This window comes from Entamoeba dispar, genomic scaffold, assembly GCF_000209125.1.
Source record: "Entamoeba dispar SAW760 scf_1105229459299 genomic scaffold, whole genome shotgun sequence".
Taxonomy (NCBI): domain Eukaryota; phylum Evosea; order Mastigamoebida; family Endamoebidae; genus Entamoeba; species Entamoeba dispar.
The window spans coordinates 1-24,263 of NW_001853623.1; the positions used below are offsets into that span (position 1 = coordinate 1).

General features: G+C 22.6%; 8 protein-coding genes across 8 annotated transcripts, besides 37 other annotated features; 5 read left to right on the forward strand and 3 right to left on the reverse strand.

Moving 5' to 3' along the window:
• Positions 1-132: 132 nt before the first annotated feature.
• Positions 133-519, forward strand: EDI_153040 (uncharacterized protein; the record flags this gene model as incomplete). The annotated part of the gene is made up of 1 exon (XM_001735610.1): positions 133-519. The coding sequence occupies one exon, from the start codon at positions 133-135 to the stop codon at positions 517-519; it is 387 nt and encodes a 128-aa protein (XP_001735662.1).
• Positions 233-267: a microsatellite.
• Positions 520-1,069: 550 nt separating the features above from the next.
• Positions 1,070-1,130: a sequence feature (AT_rich).
• A 4-nt stretch (positions 1,131-1,134) lies between these two features.
• Positions 1,135-1,221: a microsatellite.
• EDI_153050 (uncharacterized protein) lies at positions 1,164-2,609 on the forward strand (the record flags this gene model as incomplete). The annotated part of the gene is made up of 1 exon (XM_001735611.1): positions 1,164-2,609. One exon carries the CDS (start codon positions 1,164-1,166, stop codon positions 2,607-2,609), a length of 1,446 nt encoding a protein of 481 aa, XP_001735663.1.
• Positions 2,610-2,836: 227 nt separating this feature from the next.
• Positions 2,837-2,983: a microsatellite.
• A 23-nt stretch (positions 2,984-3,006) lies between these two features.
• Positions 3,007-3,198: a sequence feature (AT_rich).
• Positions 3,199-3,200: 2 nt separating this feature from the next.
• Positions 3,201-3,356: a microsatellite.
• A 26-nt stretch (positions 3,357-3,382) lies between these two features.
• Positions 3,383-3,463: a sequence feature (AT_rich).
• Positions 3,464-3,634: a microsatellite.
• Positions 3,587-3,756: a microsatellite.
• A 3-nt stretch (positions 3,757-3,759) lies between these two features.
• Positions 3,760-4,902: a repeat region.
• A 321-nt stretch (positions 4,903-5,223) lies between these two features.
• Positions 5,224-5,323: a microsatellite.
• A 35-nt stretch (positions 5,324-5,358) lies between these two features.
• Positions 5,359-5,412: a sequence feature (AT_rich).
• Positions 5,413-5,494: 82 nt separating this feature from the next.
• Positions 5,495-5,574: a sequence feature (AT_rich).
• A 28-nt stretch (positions 5,575-5,602) lies between these two features.
• Positions 5,603-5,656: a sequence feature (AT_rich).
• Positions 5,657-5,990: 334 nt separating this feature from the next.
• Positions 5,991-6,024: a sequence feature (AT_rich).
• Positions 6,025-6,097: 73 nt separating this feature from the next.
• Positions 6,098-8,134: a repeat region.
• Positions 8,019-8,532: a repeat region.
• Positions 8,533-8,558: 26 nt separating this feature from the next.
• Positions 8,559-9,473: a repeat region.
• Positions 9,474-9,625: 152 nt separating this feature from the next.
• Positions 9,626-9,730: a microsatellite.
• Positions 9,731-9,839: 109 nt separating this feature from the next.
• Positions 9,840-10,124: a repeat region.
• A 521-nt stretch (positions 10,125-10,645) lies between these two features.
• Positions 10,646-14,448, reverse strand: EDI_153060 (uncharacterized protein; the record flags this gene model as incomplete). The annotated part of the gene is made up of 2 exons (XM_001735612.1): positions 10,646-14,079; positions 14,145-14,448. The coding sequence occupies 2 exons, from the start codon at positions 14,446-14,448 to the stop codon at positions 10,646-10,648; spliced, it is 3,738 nt and encodes a 1,245-aa protein (XP_001735664.1).
• Positions 11,270-11,301: a sequence feature (AT_rich).
• Positions 14,086-14,131: a sequence feature (AT_rich).
• Positions 14,449-14,565: 117 nt separating the features above from the next.
• Positions 14,566-15,163: a repeat region.
• Positions 15,164-15,294: 131 nt separating this feature from the next.
• Positions 15,295-16,203, reverse strand: EDI_153070 (uncharacterized protein; the record flags this gene model as incomplete). The annotated part of the gene is made up of 1 exon (XM_001735613.1): positions 15,295-16,203. One exon carries the CDS (start codon positions 16,201-16,203, stop codon positions 15,295-15,297), a length of 909 nt encoding a protein of 302 aa, XP_001735665.1.
• A 69-nt stretch (positions 16,204-16,272) lies between these two features.
• Positions 16,273-16,300: a sequence feature (AT_rich).
• Positions 16,301-16,388: a microsatellite.
• Positions 16,389-16,414: 26 nt separating this feature from the next.
• Positions 16,415-19,525, forward strand: EDI_153080 (uncharacterized protein; the record flags this gene model as incomplete). The annotated part of the gene is made up of 1 exon (XM_001735614.1): positions 16,415-19,525. One exon carries the CDS (start codon positions 16,415-16,417, stop codon positions 19,523-19,525), a length of 3,111 nt encoding a protein of 1,036 aa, XP_001735666.1.
• Positions 16,795-16,822: a sequence feature (AT_rich).
• Positions 17,037-17,074: a sequence feature (AT_rich).
• Positions 17,409-17,486: a sequence feature (AT_rich).
• Positions 17,995-18,016: a sequence feature (AT_rich).
• A 309-nt stretch (positions 19,526-19,834) lies between the features above and the next one.
• On the forward strand, positions 19,835-20,527 carry EDI_153090 (uncharacterized protein; the record flags this gene model as incomplete). The annotated part of the gene is made up of 1 exon (XM_001735615.1): positions 19,835-20,527. One exon carries the CDS (start codon positions 19,835-19,837, stop codon positions 20,525-20,527), a length of 693 nt encoding a protein of 230 aa, XP_001735667.1.
• Positions 20,522-20,582: a sequence feature (AT_rich).
• Positions 20,571-21,648, reverse strand: EDI_153100 (uncharacterized protein; the record flags this gene model as incomplete). The annotated part of the gene is made up of 3 exons (XM_001735616.1): positions 20,571-20,659; positions 20,712-21,332; positions 21,417-21,648. The coding sequence occupies 3 exons, from the start codon at positions 21,646-21,648 to the stop codon at positions 20,571-20,573; spliced, it is 942 nt and encodes a 313-aa protein (XP_001735668.1).
• Positions 20,661-20,706: a sequence feature (AT_rich).
• Positions 21,334-21,411: a sequence feature (AT_rich).
• Positions 21,649-21,849: 201 nt separating the features above from the next.
• On the forward strand, positions 21,850-22,638 carry EDI_153110 (copine, putative; the record flags this gene model as incomplete). Its single annotated transcript, XM_001735617.1, has 1 exon — positions 21,850-22,638. One exon carries the CDS (start codon positions 21,850-21,852, stop codon positions 22,636-22,638), a length of 789 nt encoding a protein of 262 aa, XP_001735669.1.
• Positions 22,639-23,023: 385 nt separating this feature from the next.
• Positions 23,024-23,187: a microsatellite.
• Positions 23,137-23,237: a microsatellite.
• Positions 23,238-23,445: 208 nt separating this feature from the next.
• Positions 23,446-23,627: a microsatellite.
• A 218-nt stretch (positions 23,628-23,845) lies between these two features.
• Positions 23,846-23,976: a microsatellite.
• A 4-nt stretch (positions 23,977-23,980) lies between these two features.
• Positions 23,981-24,263: part of a repeat region that runs on past the window's edge.

Here is a 24,263-nt window from a genome sequence, read left to right on the forward strand (position 1 = left end):
TATGAAAGTGATTGAGAGTTGTTATGAAATGAAGAAAGACACCACAGAAATACGACAAATCATCGATAGAAAAACATGTGATATGGATAAAGTTATTGAACATTGAAATATAAAGAAGAAAGAACAATATTGATGATTAGAAGAAAGAAAGGAGAAATTAAAGAATGTTTTAGAAATCTTCAAAGCAGAAGTATCACATGTTTAAATGAAATAGACAAACAAAATCAAAATCAAAATGAAGAAGAAAGAAAAGAAAAGGAAGAAGAAATAACTAAAATGTATGAAGGAATTATGGAAGATCTCAAAGAAGTAAGTGAAACATTTCGATTAAGAGATATAACTAGAAATGAAGAATGTGTTGAAGTGATGAAGAAATGTAATGAAATAATGAAGAGAAGAAATGAATATTATGAAGAATACAAGAAAGTGTATCGAGAAATAGTTGAAATAGAAATTTCAAATATACCAATAAAAGAAGGAATTGAATTTTGTTGTAAATCACAGAAGGAGTTTTATTAAGAAAGGTGTTAAGTGATTTAATCAAACAAAGCCAATCGAAATTAACAATGTACAAAACACTTCAAATGATTTCAAATGAACAACTAAACCAAACAATACAACAACATAACAAAGAATTAAAAAAAGGAAATATTACAACAAAAGAATGTGTTGTTTGTCATAAAGAAAAGGATGAATTAATCAATGTATTTGGATGTGGTCATAGTTATCATTCAACATGTTTAAAATCATCAGGAATATGATTAGAATGTAATCATCTTATGAAATAATTAGGTTTAATCAACAACGTGATTACATTGTTGTTGTTATATCATTTGAAATGATTATTTGACAATAAATCACATTATTTATTATTATTATTTCTTGTTATCTTTTTATTCATCATAAATCATTTCTTTTGATTAATTGATTGATTTTGATTAATAACATTCATTATGTTGAATGGTAAGTCATTTGACCACTCTAAAAAACAAGACCAATAAGAGATAATCAGAAAATGAAGATGATAGTGAAAAGTGGATGTTTCATTCAAATTGTTTATTTATCATACTTAAAAATAGAAAAATAAAAAAATCGAATAATTACTATTTTTAAAATAGATTTTTTTAAATCTTAAAAATATTTTAAGTTAAAATAAAATAAAAATGGAAAATACAACAAGAAACAATAAATCAATAATGAAATTAGGATATAATGAAATAATGATAACATCAATGTACTTTAATGATATTAAAGATTTTATTAATTTAGAAATGGGAGTTAAAAGATTTCAAGGAAATATGGAACGATTTCATTTTAATCCAATTCCATTAAATGAATATTCAAGAAAGTTGTTTCCTAATATTGAAACATTTCATATTTATAATGAAGATGATGAAATATTTAATGATGGAAAAATATTTAAAAAAGTAATATGGTATGCTATTAGTTATTCATTATATTTAAAAGAAAAAGAAGCATGGAATGAATGTAAAAATATAGAATATACAAAATTAGATAGAGAAGAGTATGGAAATATAATACCACATGAAGTTAAATCACTTGGAAATGAATGTTTTAAACATTGTACATCATTAAAATCAATTGATATACCAACAACAATTAGTGAAATAGGATATGGATGTTTTAGAGGATGTTCATCATTAACATCAGTTAATATTCCAACATCAGTTAGTAAAATAGGACATTATTGTTTTTCAGAATGTTCATCATTAACATCTTTCACTATACCAACAACAATTAGTATAATAGGATATAGATTTTTTTGCAAATGCATATCGTTAAAATCAGTTAATATGCCATCAGTTAGTAGAATAGGATGTGAGTGTTTTAGTGAATGTACATCATTAACAAGTATAGTCCTTGAAAGTGTACAGTTTATCAGTGAAAAAAGAATATTTATGAATAAGCCAGTGTTAATGAGTATTAAAATACCATACAACCTACAAAAAATCAATGGAGAGAATATTGAAAAGAAAGACATCAATGAATTTACTATTCCAACTATGATAAGTGAATTAAGTGATAGTTGTTTTAGCGAATGTGTATCATTAACATCAATTAATATACCAACAACAATTAGTGAAATAGGAACTTGGTGTTTTTATAAATGTACATCATTAAAATCAATTAACATTCCATCATCAATTAGTAAATTAGGAATCACTTGTTTTGAAGAATGTTTATCATTAACATCAATGAATATAGATAATCTACAATTTATTAGTAAAGAAAGAATATTTATGAATGAACCAGTGTTAATTAGTATTAAAATACCAAAAAACTTACAAATAATCAATGGAAAGAATATTGAAAAGAAAGATATTAATGAACTTATTATTCCATCTTCAATTACTAAATTAGATAGATGGTGTTTTTATTGGTGTGAGTCATTAACATCAATCACAATTCCAACAACAATAAGTGAAATAGGAGATTATTGTTTTTATGGATGTTCATCATTAAAGTCAATTAATATACCATCATCAATTACATTGTTTGGAGATTGTTGTTTTTGTGGCTGTGGATGTACAGAAGAGTTAAAGAAGAATAAAACAATACCAAGAAGATCTTTTGAACACATACAGTGATACAAAAAGAATAAACAATAAGTAATTGAGTTAATTCATTAATCATTTGAATAAAAAAGTTGTTAAACACTTTTGAATATAAACACAATGAGAAAAACATACTACAACAGTTGAAATTGAAAGTAATCATTGTGAATATAATAAATATGAATATTAAAGATATTGTGTAATGATTTAAAGATAATAAAACATGATATTAAACAAAAATGATATTTAAACAAATTCTATATTTTATAATATTTTATATATTTGATTTATTTGATTTTATTGTTAATTTAATGAATATCATTATTTATGATTATCATTATCTAATTATTTCAATTCTTTTATTATTCATTTTTGACTTCTTGTTATATTCTTTTCTCTTATTTAATAACTCTTCAAATACTTGAAATTGATTTTTATTTTAATAATGAATATTTCTTTATAATTTATGATGTTTTTAATTATTTCATATTTAAATATGTTTTAAATATTTTAAATAATTAAAATGTATTAAATTATCATTTATTATTGAATAAATAATAATGTTAATAATTATTTTATGAATGAATATTATCATTAACCAGTTATTTTATTAAATAAAATAGATTATGTTCATTTATATATTATTTATTATTTATTTGTTATTATTTATTATATTTATATTTCATTTTTATTTTAATTTAAATGATAATTATTTATTTAAATTAATGTTATCAAATATTATTATTATTATTTAATTTAGATTATTCTTTGTATTTTTATCATATTTAAAAGTAATTGTAATGTTGTATTTAAATATTAGTATATCAATTATTCATATAATGAATTATATTATCATTATTGATATAATTCTATATTTTTTTAAAATAAATATAATTGATTTATTATAATTAAATATGATAATGTTAAGAAATAATGAATAGATATTAGAAATATAAATAATTATTAATGAAGATGATATTATTAATTAAATATATTTCTTTATTATGATTATAAATATAAAATAATAAATACATTGTTAATATAAATGAAATATTATATCAATTAATATTTAATCAAATAGAAAATGATGATATAATAATTAAACAATGAAGATAATATTAAAGAAAGAAAATAAAAAATAAAGAGAATAAAGATAAAGAATAGAATAAAAGAATAATAATAAAAAAAGCAGTTAATTAAGTATTAATAGAACTTGTGTCTATTGTTCCTGCATCAGATGAGATTAATCCAATCCATGAGTCTTCCTAATCCAATTCAACAACATATGTTTGGTTGTTGTAGAGTCAATGTTCAATGACATCCATCATATTTTTAATTACAACGTTTTTAATTTCTTTAATGATGTCAATTTCGATTTTTAATTATTTAATTATTTTAATACTTTCTACATTTATTATTTAATTTATTGAAATTATTAATTTATTTTGATATCTTTTAATTTCTCTATTTTAAGTATCATATTCTTCATTTCTTTATATTTATTTCTTTTATTCATTTATACTCAATTAATATTATGATCTACAACAATAGTCATATCAATTATTAGACATGTTTTATTCTTTTTATCTATTAAATATATATCTGTCTTTCATGATATTATCATTCAATTTTTGATATTATTTATTTGTTCCATATCATAGTGATGTCTTTGTATTTGAACATTGTTTCATATGGGTATTTCTTATATTGATGATTTCCTGTGTATTTTCTTATTATTTAATATGATGATGCCAATATGGTCATATTTTTCAATTTGTGACTTTTTATGACCGATACAAGATAGTAGAATGTGTTCTATTGTGAATATCTTGTATTTACAAAGTGTGCAGTACTTTAATCATTTTTTAATATTTTATCTTTCTTGTACATACTGAATATTATTCCATCTTGTATTTTAGTTAAATGGAGAAATATATTCTTTTTAATATTGATTGATTTCAATGTATTGATTGTAATAGTTTTATCTACAAATTTAGACTCAAACTATCTTCTAAAATGTCCACTTGTTTGATTTCAATTTATTAATGTATTTGTTTATCATTATTTTATTTATTTTTAATACTACTTCTTTTTATTTTCATTTCTTTTATTATTTCTTCTATTCGAATCTCTGTGATTTTATGACTTAGTGCTTTTTTAATTCTATTCCATATCCATTTCTTAGAATACCTTCTATCTATTATGTTATTTCTTATTTCACTCTTGTACATTAGTACATTACTATTCTATTTATTTCATTAACATATTCGTCAATTAGGCTTATTAATCATTCACCAATTTCATTTATATTGACATATAAACAGTCACGAAATTATGCATTTTATTCGTATTCATCATTATATTATTATAATGATTTGTGATGTTGTTAATTATTTCATAATTAGTGTCTAAATGTAATGAATGTATTCATTGTTTGATTAAAACTTGGTGTTTATGATTGTTAGATCATTGAAATGAATTATCATGTTGCAAAATACTTCTTGTTAATTGTTTAAAAGGTAAAAAATAGTAGAAAATACAATTAGATGAAAATATTTGTGATTAAATATGAGAATAACATATTTGTAAATTATTAGTTATATCTTTCTATTTCGATATCTGTATTAAATGAATATATCTGTTGATGAAATTCAAATTGAAATAAAATAAATATAAAAAGAAAATGATAAAAGAAAGAATAAAGAAAATAATAAGAAAATAAATATAATGATTAATGATAAAATTAATGAGTTATTATCATGAATGAAAGTTGAAGACGAACATTAAATTCATTATTATTATTTATAAATGTTTAATTTATAATACATATTAAATAGTCATTCTTCATTCTGTATTATTGTGTTGATGTTTAAATTATTTAATTTGTTATTATCATATCATCATTTCATTGACATTTGTTATTTATTATCTTTTTATTTATTTCATCATTTAATTCTTGTTTGATATGATAATATAAATAATTTAAATTGTATATTATCATCATTCATCATTGATAATCATTTGTGATATAATTTAATTTTCATATCAATAATTATATCATTTAAATAAATAAATAATAACATCTGTTAACATATCATTATGACATCTCATCAATGTGATAAATAAAATGTAATATTTACACATTAATAACAATAAGATTGATATTCATATTTATATAATCATTATTATTCATAACTAACATTATAAATTTGAATTAACATAGTGTTCTTCTTTATTACATTTCATAATGATATTTTCACATTAAAATAGAATTGATGGTAAATGAAATAAAGAATAATATAAAATGAACACAATTATGAATGAATATACTCAACAAATCAAGATACATCATACTCAAAACAACAAGAATTACAAAGTGTCAACTGATTGTTATAGAATTTGTATTTTACCTACTTTTTATTCTATATTTTATATTTTATAATTTTAAGAGAAAATAATAGAAAACAGAATAATCTAATATTCAAAAAATATATTACACTATTTTCATTTGATCATTTTATTTAGATTCATAATTTCTTCACTTATTTTGGTTCCCCGTATAAACGGTCTTTAGAGTTACAACAAATGTATTTTGCCTTTCTTAAATATTTTCTTATCTCCAAATCCATTCTATCTAAGTCAGTTACATTCCAATTTATTACTGATGCTGAATATCTGAAGATGGGTATTACTTCAGTATTAATTCTTGTAATATATCTTCTATTACTACTTTCATCATTATTTATTTCTTCCATTTTCTTCATCATCTTTTCTTTGATGATTTTACAATTGAAGGTATCATTAATTTCATCGGACTGCCATACTCCTAAATATTTATACAAGTCCTCCACTTCAATTATTGGGATGTTTTGCATTCCATTTGGTATTTTATTAATGTTCTTTAATACCATTCATGATTTCTTCTCATTTCCATCCCTATTCCACTTATTATTTGTTTAATTTCTTTGTGGATTGTTCCCATTTCTTCACTACTTTGTGTCATTATTCTCAATTCATCCATATATAATGTATTGTTTGATTTTGGGAACTTCTCTTCTATGATTTGAGAAATTAAATTCATTTTGATGATGAAGATAGAAATGATAATGAATCACATTGTAAAATTCATCAATTTAATACATCCTAAATATTCATTATATTTATATCCTATGAACATCTTCATTCTGTTCATCATACTTTCTACAATGTCTATGATGACACCCTCTACATTAAAATATTTAAGTGATTCTATTACCCATTCATGATTTACTGTTTCATATGCTTTCTTAATATCATAATATGACTCTACATATTTTGTGTATTTCTCTTCTTTTTACTGCTTTAACATATAACTATTAATTAATCGTTCTTTATCAACAAGAGATTGGAGTTTACATCCCAATTGATTTTTACTAATTTTTAATGATTCACTATTCATGTTAATTCTATTATGAATCTTCTCTTTCAATAAGGAGGTAAATACTTTCATAATTACATTTGTACAACTGATAGGACGATAATTAGTGACATCATTCATATCACATCCTTTGTGGATTAATATAGTTCTTCCATTTACCATATCTAGAGGGATGTTTTCGGGGAAGTTTAACCAATCATTGAAGATATTAAGAATGGAATCTCTTGATGATGACATTCTCTTCCAATAATACCCATATATAGTGTCAATACCTGGTGCTTTCCAATTACTTATTTTCATCAGGCTTAAATTTAAATCATCCAATGTGATGATGACACTATCATAATTTCTATATCTTTCATTCCACGAGGTGATTTGATTTATTTTCAAATGTTCTTTATTTAATATCACCTGTGTTTCATATAACGATTTCCAATATTCTAAAGTAATATCGTTATTTGGGTATATTTCATTTTGTGGGTCTTTCTTCTTTATTTTAATTTTGTTATTAGAATCAAACATGATTTTATTTGTATTGATTCTGACCCTTTCATTCTTATTAAATTTAATTCTTTCTTTAATCATCGTCATCATATATTTTATGTACTTTATTCTTTCTTGTAATTTAATTTTAATTTCATCTGCATCTTGTTCATTTAATCTCATGATGTATTTTATTCTGTACCATTCCCTTGATTAGATCTTCTAATCTATTTATTTTCTTTATGAATTCTTTTATTTCATCAAATTTATCTCATTTAAATTTATTTTAGAGATAATAATACATACACATTGAAATTATTTTCATATCTTCTTGCAGATTTTCTATTCTCCTGACCATACCCATTTATTATTTATTTCTCTTATTAATTTATCTGATTCTTTCATTTTCTAGTAGTAATTAATATTTACACATTTATCTATTTTCATTTCTTTAAGTTGAATGATGATAGAGTTAAGATATTCATCATCAATATCAATAATATTATTTTTTATATTAATGTTTTTTATTATTGGGTTACACTCTATTTTATATGATTAAATTTATTTTTATTTTAATATATATTTTAGTTATTTATTTTATATGATATTTTAATGTTGTTAATATATTCTTTATAATTACTTATTTTATTATTTATCAAATTATTTCAAATCAATATAACATATTAATTAAATTTATATTTGTTTGATTTGTTGTGTTTGTTTTTATTATTGTTTGTTTTTTATTATTCATTGTTTTCTTCTTTTATTTTTATTATTATATTTCATAATTGTAGTTTTATTCATTTATATTATCAATTTTGTTGATGCTTTCAATATTTATTGTGTATTTATCATTATTTTATTTATTTTCTTCTTTATTTTTGAAATAAAAAATAATTAATAAATTATTGATGTTTTGATGTTATTTGATTGTTCTTCATTTTTTATTTGTTTGTTGTTTAATTCTTATTTTGTTTTTTTCTGAAATTTCATATTTTTCAATCACATTTTTTGATATTCAATGTATTGTTTTTATTTATTTTTTATGTTCTTCTCAATCTCTGCATTATTCAAATTTCATACTTGGAGAATGATGTTGATTTTATCTTTATTTGATATTTTTTGTATTATTTCTATTTTATATTTAATTTATTTTTAATTATAATGAATTATTTTATTATTTTAATTTAGTGTTTTCTTATTTTGTTATATGTTCTTTGATTATTATTTATTTATGTTTTAATCTTTTTTATTTCTTCTTCTTTCTTTTTTTTTAATTGTATTTTATGTTTTTTGAATTATTTTATTTAAGATAATTCATTCTTCTTCTTTCTTTGTTGTTTCAGTTTATTTATTATTTTCTTTTAATTCTTTGATTTTATTTTGAAGAATGTTAATTTATTATTTTTTATATTCTTCTTCTTTATCTTGTATTTTTTTTATTTATTTTTTATTTATTATTATTGTAATTTTATTTCTTTTCTTTGTTTTTTGTTTTTGATTCATTTTTATTTATTTTAATATCTTCATTTGTCCATTCTTTTGTTTTATATTTGTTTTCTTATTTGTTTTTCTTTATTATTTTATTATTGATTATTGATTATATTTCTTAGATATTATTATACATTTTCTTTATACTCTTATTTTTTATATATTTCTGATTATTTTCTTTTCTCATTTTCATTTCTTATTCTTTTATTTTTCATTTCATTTTCATTTATTGTTAATAATTTTTATTTCTTATTTATATATTATTTATTATCATTCTATTTACTTTCTTATTTGTTTTTATTTCTATTCTTCTTTTTTTATTCACTTTTCTCTTATTATTTCTTTTACCATTATTATTATTATTCATTTTATTACTATTTCATTCATTCTTTTCTTTGAACATGAATACCTGTTTCTTATTTGATTTTCATTACAAGACTTTATTACATTACTCAATAATCATTGCAACAAAATTTGTTCTATATTCTATATTGTTAAAAAGATCTGAGACCAAAAAACAAAATAATAACAAATTGCTTAATATTCAATTAATAATAAATAGTATATGTAGATCAATGACTTTCTTCCAATCAATCACGAAGAGTATATTTCTTCTAATCATTCTACGTCTCTATATTATTCATATTCTTCATCTCTATTATTTCATGTTTATTTCATATTTGATGTTATAATATCTTTCTCTATTATTTCATTTCCAATTTTATTTCTTTCACTTCTTATTATTCTATTTATTTCTTTATTTATCATTCAACCTATTGTTATTATGAATGAGATAATTATTATTCTTATTAATCTTTCTTCTTTTATAATCTGTTCATATAATTTCATATACATTTTTGTTTTATTTATAAATACATTACTATGTTCTTATCTCTTATTATTGTCATATCTATGATTAACACTTCCTTTTTCTTTAATTCTTTTATATATTTATCATATCTTTATATCTTTTATAGAGATTCACATCATTTTTATTTATTATTTGTTGAATCAAAATCATAAATATTTTATCTCTATTCTTCTTTCATTTTCATATTTCATCTTTGCTTATTATTAATTGCTTTATACTTTCTTCTTCTCCTTTTCTCTTTATTTCTTCATCTTTATATATTTCTTATTTAATATTTGAAACTGTCAGGAGAAAATAATAGAAATTAGTACTAAAATAAAAGTATATCAATAATAATGATAATAAATAGAATAATTAGAAAAGAATTCTTAAGAAAACTAAATGAACAATGTATTGTAAAACAGTATGAATAGCGATAAAAGACATAATAAATGATGAAGATGGAGACTTAATTAAATAATGAAAGACCATAAAGATAAATAAAGAAGGATAGAGATAACCATGAACAATAAATGAAAGATAAGAAATAAAACTATCAGATATGAAAAAAAGGAGAAAAGTGGAGTGATTATGATTTTATTTCTTCATAAAGATTTTTAGATAAATAAAGTTGAGTATAATTAAAAAACTATTTTAATGAAAAAGAAAGATCGCCTATAAAAAAGAACATCAACTACTCTTGTTATATGATAAAAAAATCATACATAGATTAACGAATTTACATTAATTTAAGAGAAAATATTTCAAAAGAAAAGCATTTAAATAAATTGGGATATTATTACAAAAAAAGAAATAAAAAGAATTCAATTACAATGTCAACTCCAAAGCAGTGATTGATGAAAAGGCTTTTTTAACGAGATCACTTGTAGTTCCAATTTCAGAAAATACGTATTGTCTCAGTTGTAACTGAGAAAGACTAGATGAATTGAAATAGCAAATATTAAGAACAGTCTCTCTGACAAGAATTGGTAAAAAATTTTTTGGGACAAGCATACTTGTTTGTAAAGGACCAGTAAGATCAATAACACTGACAGGTAAAGTAGCATTTCTCCACATATCAATAACAAACATACCATCATTTCTTGGATGGATTTCAATAACGGTAGATGGTTTTGGGAATAAAGAAGTATCTAATGCTAATTCACTTTCATTCCAGACAATAACACAAGAAGTAGAAATGGAATTTAACGATGATCTTTTGAAATAAGTACTTGGAGCAAAAGTGATTTCAACAGTTTCATCAGAATAATAATAAGCTTTTTCACATTCTTTTGGGAAATTACCAATGAATAATTCTTTAGAAACTAAATATCCTAATGAACCAGCAAATTCATTAAATTGAGGAGAACATTCATTAAATAAAGACATTTTTGAATCTACATTGAAATAAACTAAAGAACAAGAATATCTTTTTCTTATAGGAAGACAATCTAATTTAAATAATAATTGTTTTAATTTTTTATCATTTGTTAATTGAATGATAGGATCTTTAGTATTTGTTAATAATTCTAAACTTTGGATATAATCCCATTTACTTGTTATTTCCATATTTTTAGTTTCTACTTCAATTGGTTTATTACTTAACCTTAAAATATTAGCATTTAATTTTAATGCATTCATTTCAATATTTGTTAACTCTTCTTTCATTTCTTTTTCAATATTTTCTCCTAAATCATTCATCCCACTTGAAATTAGTTCGAAAGATCCATCACAAGGACAAATTATATTTTCGTTTAACAATTTTTCAGGTTTAAAATTAAATTCTTTTGTTGTAAATTCTTCAGTTCTTTCAATTGAAGAAATTATCCAATGATATGTTCCATATAAATTTCTAACAACAACATCAACACCATTACTTCCATTATCAGTAAATGAAAAAATAGAATTATTTTGCATAATATACAATGAATGTTCATTTTCACTAGTAACTTTATTTCTTCCAATGAAATAAACATCACGTGTAAATGAATCATCACAACAAGGAAGACTAATTTTTCTATTAAAATAATGTTCTATTAAAAGAATAAACTGTTGAACATATGTATTTGTATTATCAGATAAACGAACTAATACTGATTGTAATGCAGCAGATATTCCTTGACTTAATACTCCATTTGGTACTAAAATAAAATCTTCTAATTGTTCAAGGGCTATTGGAATGATAGTATCATCCATTGTATTATTAGAAATAAATATTAAAAGAGTTTCGGCAATATAAGTTAATATTTCATTTGGAATAATTTCTGAACATCTTGAAATAATTCTTAAAGAACGTATTGCTTGTTTACATAAACATAAATTTGGATGGACTGTTTTTTGAAGAAATATATCACAAAGTACTCTTAATTCATCATTTGGACGTTTAGCTTCACAAGCACTTAACAAATTAACAACAATTCCCCATAATAAAGTTTGTTGAATTTCTGGATTAGTAAAAATTTGAATTAAATTAGAATAACATAAAGTTAAAATATCTTGATATCCCATATCATCTGATAATAAAGTGTTAATAGTTGGATAAATTTTTGAATAAAATAATAATGAATGAAGTAAAGAAGCAATTCTTATTTGTTGATTTAATTCCATTGAATTAGATTGTTCTATTGTAAGACATCTAAGAGATATTAAAACGTCATTAAGAATAGAAGTTTTTCCTTTAATAGAAGTAGTAAATAAATCATACATATCTGCTAATATTGAAAAATCTCCTTGTTGAATAACATTTTTAAGATATCCCATTAATACTGCATTAATATTATCAGTATATTGTGGATATCTTCTACATAATATTTGACAAATTGATGTATTATTTTCTTTAAAATGATGTTTAGAAGCAGTAGCTAATAAATATGGTACAATTATATCATGAAGTTCAAATTTAGATGGACCACAACGTTGTTCATAAAAAAGAATCATTTGTAATGATTTAAACATAACATTATGCCATCGTTCTGCTCTTTCTTCATTAGGAATATCAACAGACATATCAATAAATTTCCATAAACATTTCCATATTCTAACAAGATCTTCCTTAAATAACGATGTTGTAATTGGTTTTAATTCTTCATTTAATGTAATAGGTTCAACGACATCATCATATGTTTTTGTAAATAATTGGTCATTTGGTTTTTGTGGATATTGAATATTTAATAAACAAATAGTGATGTGACTAAAAAATGAATCAACAACAGTAATTACTCCTTCAATGGCCATAAGAGGAATAAATGTTGTTTGAAGTTCTTCCCATGCAGTATCATTAGGAGGCCAAGAAATCCAAGTTTTAAAAAGTGTTTTAGTAATAGAAGTAATTCTTTTATGAACGTATCCATATTTTAATTTTTTTGCTTCAAAAGCACGTTGATAATATAACTTTAATGAATTTTGTAAACTTAATTTTAATTGTTCTTTAATTTGAACTGTTTGAGATGGTACAATAAATACATTTAAAAATTCATTTAAAAATTCTACAACATCCTTCTTTATTGTTTTTCCATCAATAGTTAATGTTACTTCTGGATAACTTGTAATTAAAGGGACTAAAATATAAAATGATTCTGTTGTTTTGATAATTGAATTTAATAAATTATCAAATTGTTCTTTTGTTTTACCAGTTAATTTACTTAATATAACTGAATTCATTGGATCTAAAAGAAATGAAAAAAACCATCTAATGACAAAAAGAAGTTGAGGTTCTTCAAGAACTAAAGCAAAACTTTCTTGAAGAATTAATTTAAGTATTAAAGGAAAGAATGGGCATGACTGTATAATTCTTAATCTCTGATCAACACTCATTTTACATATTCCATTTTCACAAATAACTAATAATAATTTAGCTGGAACTTGTGGAAATACTTTTAATTTATTTGTAATTTCTGGAGCAGTATTAGGAAACATTAATAATAATATTTGAATAAATGTTGGTAATAATATTTCAAAAGATTTCATATCTTTTAAAAATCTTTGAAAGAAAATATTTAATTTTGTAATAGAACAATCAATATTTTTCATTTGAATAATTGGTTGATTTTTTTCATCTACTTCTTCTGTAAAAGTAAATTCTGTTGTTGGCATTGATGGTAAATCTAAAATTTTTGTTGAAAATGTATTTAAATCAATATACTCAAGTAATTTTGATAAATATGTTTCATATCCTGATTTTATTACACAAAAAATTACAACTTCAAATGCAAATGTTTTAATTGAATTTGGTACTTTTGGTGCCAAAAAACGTTCAGTTTTATCTATTCATTAATTTATATATTCTTTTTTATTTCTATTAAATTTTATTAAATTGAATGAAACAAACTTAAATACAATTCTATTGTTGTTGATGGGAGTTGTGGGAAATAAATAAGTAAAGCATAGAAAATAACTAAATATGCTTTAACTTCATTCGAATCAATTTCTCTTTTTTTCTTAATATCATTTTCAATTCGTTCCGCAAAATCATTAAGTGACTGAATCATTCCATCCTTATTTTCTGTTATAAGTTCTGTATCATAAAATTCATGTTTTTTTTCATCAAAGAAAGTGTAAATTAATCTCCATTTATCTTTTAAACTTTCTCTTAATGAAAAGATTTTCTTAGACTTTTTTTCTTGATGGCTCATCACTTACTTTCTAAACTTCAATTTTAAGTTCTTAGTAATATTTTTAGATTTTCTTATTTCTAAGTGTGTTTTTTAGAGAAAAAAATCGTTTTTTTTTTTTAACATTATTATTGATTGGATTCGAAGGTAGCACGTCAGAGACACCACACAGAACCCTAAAATATTTCCATCCTTCGATTCCCCCCAGTCATGGACTGGTTATGGCGTTGCGTTTGGTTAGACAAACATCTTACCCGGTACTGCAAGAATAGCAGTGTTTATTATGTACAATGACAGAATATCATTGACAATAAACGAATGGGTATTTATAAAGATGTTATTATTACTTGTTAGAATACAAGTATAATTGATAATATAAGAAAGATTATCAAAGGAAAAGGGTCAAGTGGATGAGGCTAAAAGAATATTAGCCCAAAGCAATACAGTAGTAATTATATACTCTCCTTAAAATAAGAAAATAAAGAAGAAGAAATTTAAACCCATCGAAATTAAAAAGAAATTTAATAATGAATATCTAAATAAGGGATGTTTAAATACTCTATTTCACATCAAAAATGAGAAAAGAAAATTCTCACCGTTCAACAACTAGAAGCAAAGAATAAGCTAATAGTTGAAGAACAAATACTTTTAAAGCGAAGGGACGGGATTAGTAGTCTCCCCTGAGCAAGGAACAATAGACACAAGTTCTATTAATACTTAATTAACTACTTTTTATTAACATTATTATTGATTTAAAAGAATGAAATAAAAAACAGTAAACAAAAAAATAACAAGAAAAAGAAATTCCCTTCACAAATAAAACTTCCGAACTCTTAAATCAATCTTAATGTATAATTACTTATTATTTTATTCCCATTCGTCAGTATGAATAATTTCTGGTTTGTTAAAACAGTTCCATTTCATAACTAACCCATCTCTACTTCCTGTTAATAAGTGAAGTTGAGAAGATGACCAGTTCATGGCAGTGATTGGTTCATCATGAAGTCTTTCCAAATTACAAAGTTGAGTACTTGTCTGACTTTGGAATAAATCAACTGATCCATTTTGATATCCCAACAAAAAATATTGACCATCATCTGACAACTCTACACAACTCACTCCTTTCTTTTCCATTGTCCATAAACATTTTCCATTTAAATCTATTGCAGAAATTGTTGATAAATCTTTAATAATACCAATACCATTCTTCATTGTTAGTTTTCCACTTTTTGGTATTTCCCATCTTTTTTTAAACATTTTCATATCAAGACAATATTGATTTTTTCCTCCACAATAAACATCAACCCCATCAGTCCCCAATGAATTTGCTTCAACTACAACTCCTCCAAGAAGTTTTCCTGTTTGATTATCAAAAATATTAACACCGTCTTCTGATGATAAAGCAAAAGAATTAGAAAGAAGAAATACTACATCAGTTGGATTTTTTGAATAAATAGATTCAAATATATTCCATTCATAATATAATTTAGTTGATTTTTGTTGTAAAACAATAGTAAATGGTAAACAAGGATGACATCGTACAGACTTTTGATTAATAAAAATGTTCTTTGTTTGTCTATAATCATTAACTGTAATTTGGTTACAAGACGCAACGATGGTGTATTGAGAAGTTTGTTGTAATGAATGAATCGGTTGACTATGAGGAGTAATAACGGAATTACTTTGATGTAATTTGAGGAATGAACGTTGTTCTTCATTCTCAACGATGTATTGAGGAAAACCTTTGCAACGATTGAGAAGTGATGTTATGAGCATAATAAACGAGAATAAAATCTTAATTTGAGAGAAAAGAATCTTAAATTCATGAAATGAAGAGAAAGAAACAAAAAATATTTTTTATTAATTTTATTTTAAGAAAAAAAATAATAAAATAAATAATAATAAAAAGAATAAAACATTTTGATAAAATGATAACAAAAAAAAAAAAAGAAAACAAAAGATTGAATAAATTATTAATTTTTGTATAATGGAAATAACAACAGAACGAAGTACATTAATTGATATAATTCGTAACACAACATTTAGTATTGCACATGAGATATCTAAAGGATTAAATTCAGGGAATCGAGAAGAAATAATAATAGCATTAGAACGTGGAATTCATTCATTAGGAAAATTATTAGTTGTAACACGATGGTTAGGAAGAAATCCAGTATTACACGATATAGACACATTTAATAGAGTATGTCAAGAATCGATACTTCAATTACACTCGATTGTAAAAAGGATATTAAAAAATGGGAAAAAAGGAATAGAACAACGAACAAGATTTCCAGAAATATCAATTGCATTAGAAGTATTAATAAAAAAGACATATCCACTTCCACATATTGAAATAAATATACCAAATTATAAAAAAATAATACATTTATTAGAACAAAGAATATGGAGATATTATTATATTCATTATAAACAAATACAATGTGATCAAATAGATATTTATGGAGGAATGTTATTTATTCATAACAAAGAAACATTTAGTTGTTGGATAACAATTCAAAATCCTGAAATAGCATTATTAAGTAATGAAATTAAATGGAGAATTATTAAATTAACACTTTTTATTCCAAAAGAAATAAAAGCAGAAGATAAAATTATAGAAAGAATAAATAATAATTTATTAAATGAAAATGAAGTTGGAAAAGAACCAATTAAAATACTAATAGAACAATTAAATATTATTGCCAAAAATGCACATTTTAATTCTTTATTAAATGAATGTACAATATTAACAAGTAAAAAAATATTTCCAAATTTAAAAAGTATAATTGAAACAAATGGAGTTGAAAAAGTATTAAAAATATATTATTGGGGAAATACTATTTGTTTAGAATATCGTTTAAATAATCAAACAAATAATTTTAGAATAACACATATTCCACCTAAAAGTATTGACTTTTTTAATATTTCATTTTCACTAGAAAAACAAATTATAGTTATAGCGCAAGCAATGGCAGAACAAATTAATTTAGAATATATGAAAGAATTAAATTATTATTCTGAAAAGAATTATACAAATATTTTTATTAATTTATATACTGGAAATATTTCTTTTATTTCTCCTTATTTACCTCCTTCTCTTTTAAATAATTATTCTATTGAATTTACTAAAAATCCTTTAGAAAACCATCATTTAATTTTTGATGATATTCATATTCTTACTCAATACGCTCAAATTTTTACTGTTGCTAAAATTCTTTTTGTTAATGCAAATATTCAATTAGTTGAAAGTGATATTATGAAATCTATTGCTGAACACACTGATAAATTTGATCAAATTCGTGGTAAAATTCAAATTTCTAATATTTGTATTCAACAACAACAACAAAATAATAATATTATTTGTGGTTTTCCTTTTAAAATTCAAGAATCTGAAAGTAGATGTCTTTGTTTTATTATTTCTAAAACTCCTGAAGAAAATTTAATTTGTGTTGGATTTAGAAATAAACTTGTTAATTATTGTTCTTGTTCAAAAGAAGTTTTTAATTCTTCTTCTTCTTTAACTTCTGTTGAAAAAATTATGAAATTTTGTCAAGAGTCTTATTCTAAATATTATTTTATTATTTATCTTGACTTCTTTAAAGAAGAATTCTCAAATCAATTTAAACTTCCTTTTTGCTCAATTAGTGTGATTCATTCAAAAAATAAAAATCTTTGTTATTTGGTTATAACAAAATATTCTCCTTTTGTTATTTCTTTAGAACAATCTTCTGATGATTTATATTTTTATATCTTTGTTGATCTTAATGGTTGGATTGATCATTTTATTGATAAGTTCAAACCTTCTTTCGGTACTTCTTTTAGTATTGACTCTAAAAAATTTAAATTCTCTTTTAAAAAAGATAATGTTGAAAAAGACGTTCAATTATTATTTATTAGAGTTATACAATTTATTCATTTAGCCATGTTCTTAAAAAAGGTTTTTTCAAAGTTAAAATACTTTAATGAAAAAACTCTTTTCTTTGATGGTTATGAAATAGAATTTACATCTTCTTTATTTGATACTATTCAATTTAATATTCATTTTAATGAACAATACCAATATTTATCTTCATTTGTTCATTTTGAATTTACTGGAATAAAAGAGACAACAATAAAAATACTCAGTTTAAAAGAAATTAACCAAACCTTATTTGTTATCAATACTTTTGTACAATATTTTGATATCGTTATTAAACTTATTAAATCAATTAATAGATCTTGTATTTTATTAACTATATCTGACCTTTCATCATTAACTCTTTTTATTAATCCTGAATCTCATCAAATATCAAAAGAAACATCAACCATTTTATTCTCATTTGATACATTAATAACAAATAATTGTGTTCAATTCACTTATTTAACAGAAGATATTCATAATAGAAAAGGATTTCCAAATGATGTTATGATAACAACATTAAGTTTAATTCCTAAAAGATTCCCAATTAATGAAATAGAAAAATATTTAAAATTAATACTTAACTTAATTCATCTACTATTGATTGTTGAATATGTTTCACCACAATCATTTTCTAAAGATATTGAAGGAAGAAATCATCGATTTTATTTTAGAGCTGATTTATTTATTAAAGTTCCATCGATTCTCACATTAGATATTATAACAAATGCAGAATTATTTCAAACTCCACGAGTTGATATTTTAACAACATATTTTAATATTAGATTTAGTGATCCATTGAATAGTGGGGATTTAATTCATGCAAAACATTTAATATCATTTATGTCTAAAAAACAAATGTTATTATCTCATTTAAGTTATATGGAACCATTAATTAGTTTTTGTTGTTCGACATTAAATAAAGAAAATGTACAACATATTTACGATTTCACTTTTGAAGATAAAAATTCATTATATTATATTAGTGTCTTTATTTATAATAATGTTCATGACTTAATTGCTAAACATCCATTTTTTGAATTAAATCTTCAATACTCTCAACTAAAAGTATTATCGTTACTTGAAAACCAAAAAAATACTCCATCAGTAATTTCTTTTATTGATAAATTTAAAGAAAAAAATATTGCTACTTTCAGACACTTAACAAATCTACTTCAAGATACTTTTGAAAAATGATTGTTTTTGAAATAAAATTAAAAAAAGATGTAATTGATTTGATTGTTTCATTTCTTTTTTTTTCTTCAATTTTTGGAAAAATGGTTTTGGTAATTGTAAAAATGGTTTTGTATTTTTGGATTATTTGAAAAAATTTTCATATGTATCTTTTTCATTTAAATTTAGGATCTGTGATATTGATATGTTAATGTATAACTAACTTGGTTAATTTGTTTTAATAGAAGAAGGGTTTTTATAATTGTTTGAATACGTGGAAATTGTATTTGAATGGATCTAAACTCACTAATAATCATTAAAATACATTAAATTATGTCTAGTATAACTCTCTTTCTTACTACTCTTATTTTTGTTAATGTCTGTCTTATGATTGCTACAATTTTAAGTAAGACTAATATTATTACTAGTTATACTTCAAGGAAATGTGTTCATATTTCTCTTGGATTCTTCCAATTATTATTATGGAAATATTATCCAGAAGAACCAACAGCTAGAATTTGGGGATCTATGTGTTGTATTTTATATGCTATAATATTTTTAATATTTGGAATGGGATGGATTAAAGGAGTTATTGCTGATTTTTTAATTGCAACAGTTTGTAGAAATGGTGATTATAAAGAAATGTTATATGGTCCATTAAATTATTGTTGTATCATGTCATTTTTATCTCTTTTATATTGGAGAAATTATCCACCATCTATTATTGGAATGATGATTATGTTAACTGGTGATGGAATGGCTGAAATCATTGGTAAAATGATAGGAAAAATTCAACTTAAAAATCCATGGGGAAAAACAAAAACACTTGAAGGTGGAATTGCAGTAATGGTATTTGGATCTCTTGGAGCAATGTTTATGTGTTGGATACTTTTCAATAATTTTTATATTATTGAATCATTGGTAGGAGGATTTATTGGAGCACTTGTTGAATTTTATTGTTATCCAAATTATGATAATGTGTTTATTCCATTATCATCAATTGTTATGGGTGCCATTTTCTTTTAAAGTAATTTAATTTATTTAAATTAATTTTAAGAAAACTTTTTAATTAAAAATATTTCATTACCATTTGACTATCAACCATACCACTTGCGACCATAAAGTGAAGTGGTAATGAAAGTTTTGGAGAAGGAGTAACTAAAATATAAATATATATTAATTATAAATGAATTAGATAATAATAACAAACAAGATGTAATTTTAGTATTTAATAATGGACTATCATTTAATACTGTAGAACGAGGATCAGCATTTCCAGTAATTTGTAAAATACTTTCTGCTGCAATTGTAAAAGTAGTTAATGAAAATCCATATTGTGTTGAATAATCTTTACTTGAAAAATGAGATTCAATAAAATTAATTATTGAAAATGGATGTTGAATTTTAGAACGAATTAATAAAAATTGAAGTATTGATAATAATGCATCTGCATCAAAAGAAGTAGGTACTTCACCATAAACTATTTCTAATGAATGATTGATTTCTTGTTGAATATCAACAAGTCTATTTAACATTGAAGAAGCATTTGTTGATTTTTCTACCATATTTAATAGAGTCATTGCTTGGTCATAAGTATTTGTATAAGGAAAATGATTAGGCGAAATTTGAAGTAATTCTCTTAAATTTAATTGTGCAAATTTTTTTTGATGAATTATAAATTCATTATCTTTTTCTTTATTTTTTTGAAGAAATAATGCATAATGTTTTGGCCCTACCATTTTTGATACATTATCTAAAACTCCAATTAATATAGGTTCTTCATATTTAAGAAGTTGTGGTTCTTTGTAAATAATTGCTGCTTTAATTGTTTCTATTAAATTAATAAATGTATTACATTATTATTATTATTATTTGTTTTTTATTTATTTTAACCTATTTTATTTAAATAACAAACGACAATTAACTGATACTAATTTATATACATATCGTGTTAATTCTTTACTTTCATATTTATTAATGTCAATGCTTTGAATAGCACTATATAATGCTGTCATTGTTGTCATTATTGGGAGACATGCTGGATCTGTTTCATTTGTAAGAATACTTCTAAAAACAGTTTCAGCTGCTTGAATAGGGGATTGTTGTTGAAAAAGGCTAATTATTTGTTTTACTCTGTCACAAGACATGAAATAACAATTTTTTATTTCGTTATTTTTCCTTTTTTTTTATAAAAAAAGTTAAAGAAAGATAATCAAAATTCAATAAAATTTTCTTAAATGGCTCTTCTTATAAAAAAGATACATTCCTCATTTGTGAAAAAGCTAAAAAACTTTTTGTTAATATTTATCTCTTTTTGAGTTTAACTAAAATCTTAAAATACTTCATTCATGGGAAACGAACAAGCAACTCCTCATAAGAGATTAACAGATCCAATTATGACTACATATGAAACTCTAGAAGACCTTCAAGCCGCACTTACTAAAGCTGGATTAGAATCATCCAATTTAATTGTTGGAATTGATTTTACTGGTTCTAATGCTTCATCAGGAAAAAGAACATATGGAAGAAATATGCACACTATTGACCCAGCAAATCCTAATCCTTATATGAGAGTAATGGATATAATGGGAAGAGCTCTTGCTCCTTATGACGATGATGGACTTATTCCAGTTTTTGGATTTGGTGATAAAAGAACTCAAGGAAAAGCTGTTTTTGATTTAAGTCCTGAAAAAAAACCATTTTTTGGAATGGCTGCTGCTATTGAACAATATAAAAAAATCGTTCCTTCTCTTACCTTATCAGGTCCAACTTCATTTGCTCCATTAATTAAAAAAGCTATAGAAATTGTTAAAGAAACAAAACAATATCATATTCTTGTTATTATTTGTGATGGACAAGTTAGTGATGTTGATGTTAATCGAAAGGCTATTGAAGAAGCTTCAAATTATCCAATTTCTATTATTTGTGTTGGTGTTGGAGATGGACCATTTGGTGTAATGGAGAATTTTGATGATGTTGTTAAAAATGCCAAGTTTGACAATTTTAATTTTGTTAATTACTATAAAGTCTGTGAAGGTCATGTAGAGAATCCAGACGTTGCATTTGCATGTGCTGCAATGAATGAAATTCCAGAACAATATGCTATTATGAAACAATTGGGATATTTTGACAACTAAAAAAATTATTTTGTTTTTCAATTTGGTTATTGAAATAATAATTTAAATGATAAAACTTTTTCATTGTTCATTATCTTTTTTATTGACAACAACCATGTATCTACTAGTATTTCTCTAATTTGTTGGTTTATTTTATTTGGTTTTTTTAATAACTTTACCAGTTTGATTCGAACATATGGTCAATTAACTCGGTTTCATTAAACTTGTTTATTGTTTACAACACCCTCCTTTTATTACTTACTTTTGCTCACTCCTGGTTTTGCAAGGTATAGAAGGAGCATACACAGAAATTAAGTTTGAAATAGAAGAACAATTTAGTGATAATAAGATGTAATTTAGAACAAATTAAATGATAGTTATAATATAAGAAATAAGAGATAACTCTAATACAAAAAAAAGAAATATAACAACAAAAATATATCAAAAGATAGTATAAAAAAACAAAAATTAATAATGAAATAGAAAAGTTCCAATATTTATATTGACAACTTGGAAGTTAAAAAAACACAAATAATGAGAAATAAAAAGGAAGATAAAAGTATAAATAAACAAGACGGAAAAAAGAGGAAAGGAATAGTAAAAAACAGAGAATGAATAAATTATTGATAAAAAGTAATTTGTAGAAAAAAATCTTGCAAGAATAAGTGAAAACATGATCAAAAATGATAGATGACATCCATAACAAGATGAAAAATAAGGTTAGAGACATTAAAAGAAAATACCAAATCAAAATTGTAACTGAGGGTATCTAAATTCGAAGAAAGGTTTGAAGAAATTAAAAACGAATAATAAAAGAAACTCATGGTGTAAAGTTATAATTAAAAAAATACAGAAAATTGATCAAGATAATAAAAATATCAAAAATAAGAACTGTTGAAAATGAGAGTATAAAGAAAATATCAAGAAATACAATAGGTCAAAGTAAGAAAAAGAAGAGTTAACAAAGAAAAAAATGATAGAAATAACTAGGTAATAAATAAAAGTTAAGAATGGTCAATCAATTTAAACACTAATCAAAAAGTTAACATGAATGCAAATAAAGGAACAACAATAAGAAGTAAAAAATATACAAGCCATGAACAAATCTATAAAATTAAAAACAGTTGAAGTAATATAATAACTTTATAGAAAGAAAAATAAATGATGTTTACAAAACTATATTAACCATTTCCTCTATTTAAAAAAATACATCAACTTAATTTTTGTTTTTCATTTTTTCTTTTATTATTTTTTGTTATTGGATTATTAATTCATTCTTAGTATAATTTTTTGTATGTTATGGTATTATTTTATTTTTTTCTCTCTATCTTTTCTTTTTCTTTTTTATTTTATTATTATGAGAATCCTTTTATCAATATAGAAAATACATCATATTTTGTTGTAATGCTTATTGAGTATTGTAATAGAGTATTGTAATGAAAAGTAAACAATAAACAGATATTCATGTTCAAAGAAAACAATGAATGAAATAACAATGAAATGTTTAATAATGATAAAAGAAATAACAAGAGAAAAGTGAATAGAAAAAGAAGAATACAAATAAAAACAAATAAGAGACAATGTAAATATAATGATAATAAACATTATACAAATAATAAATCTAAATTATTAACAATAAATGAAAT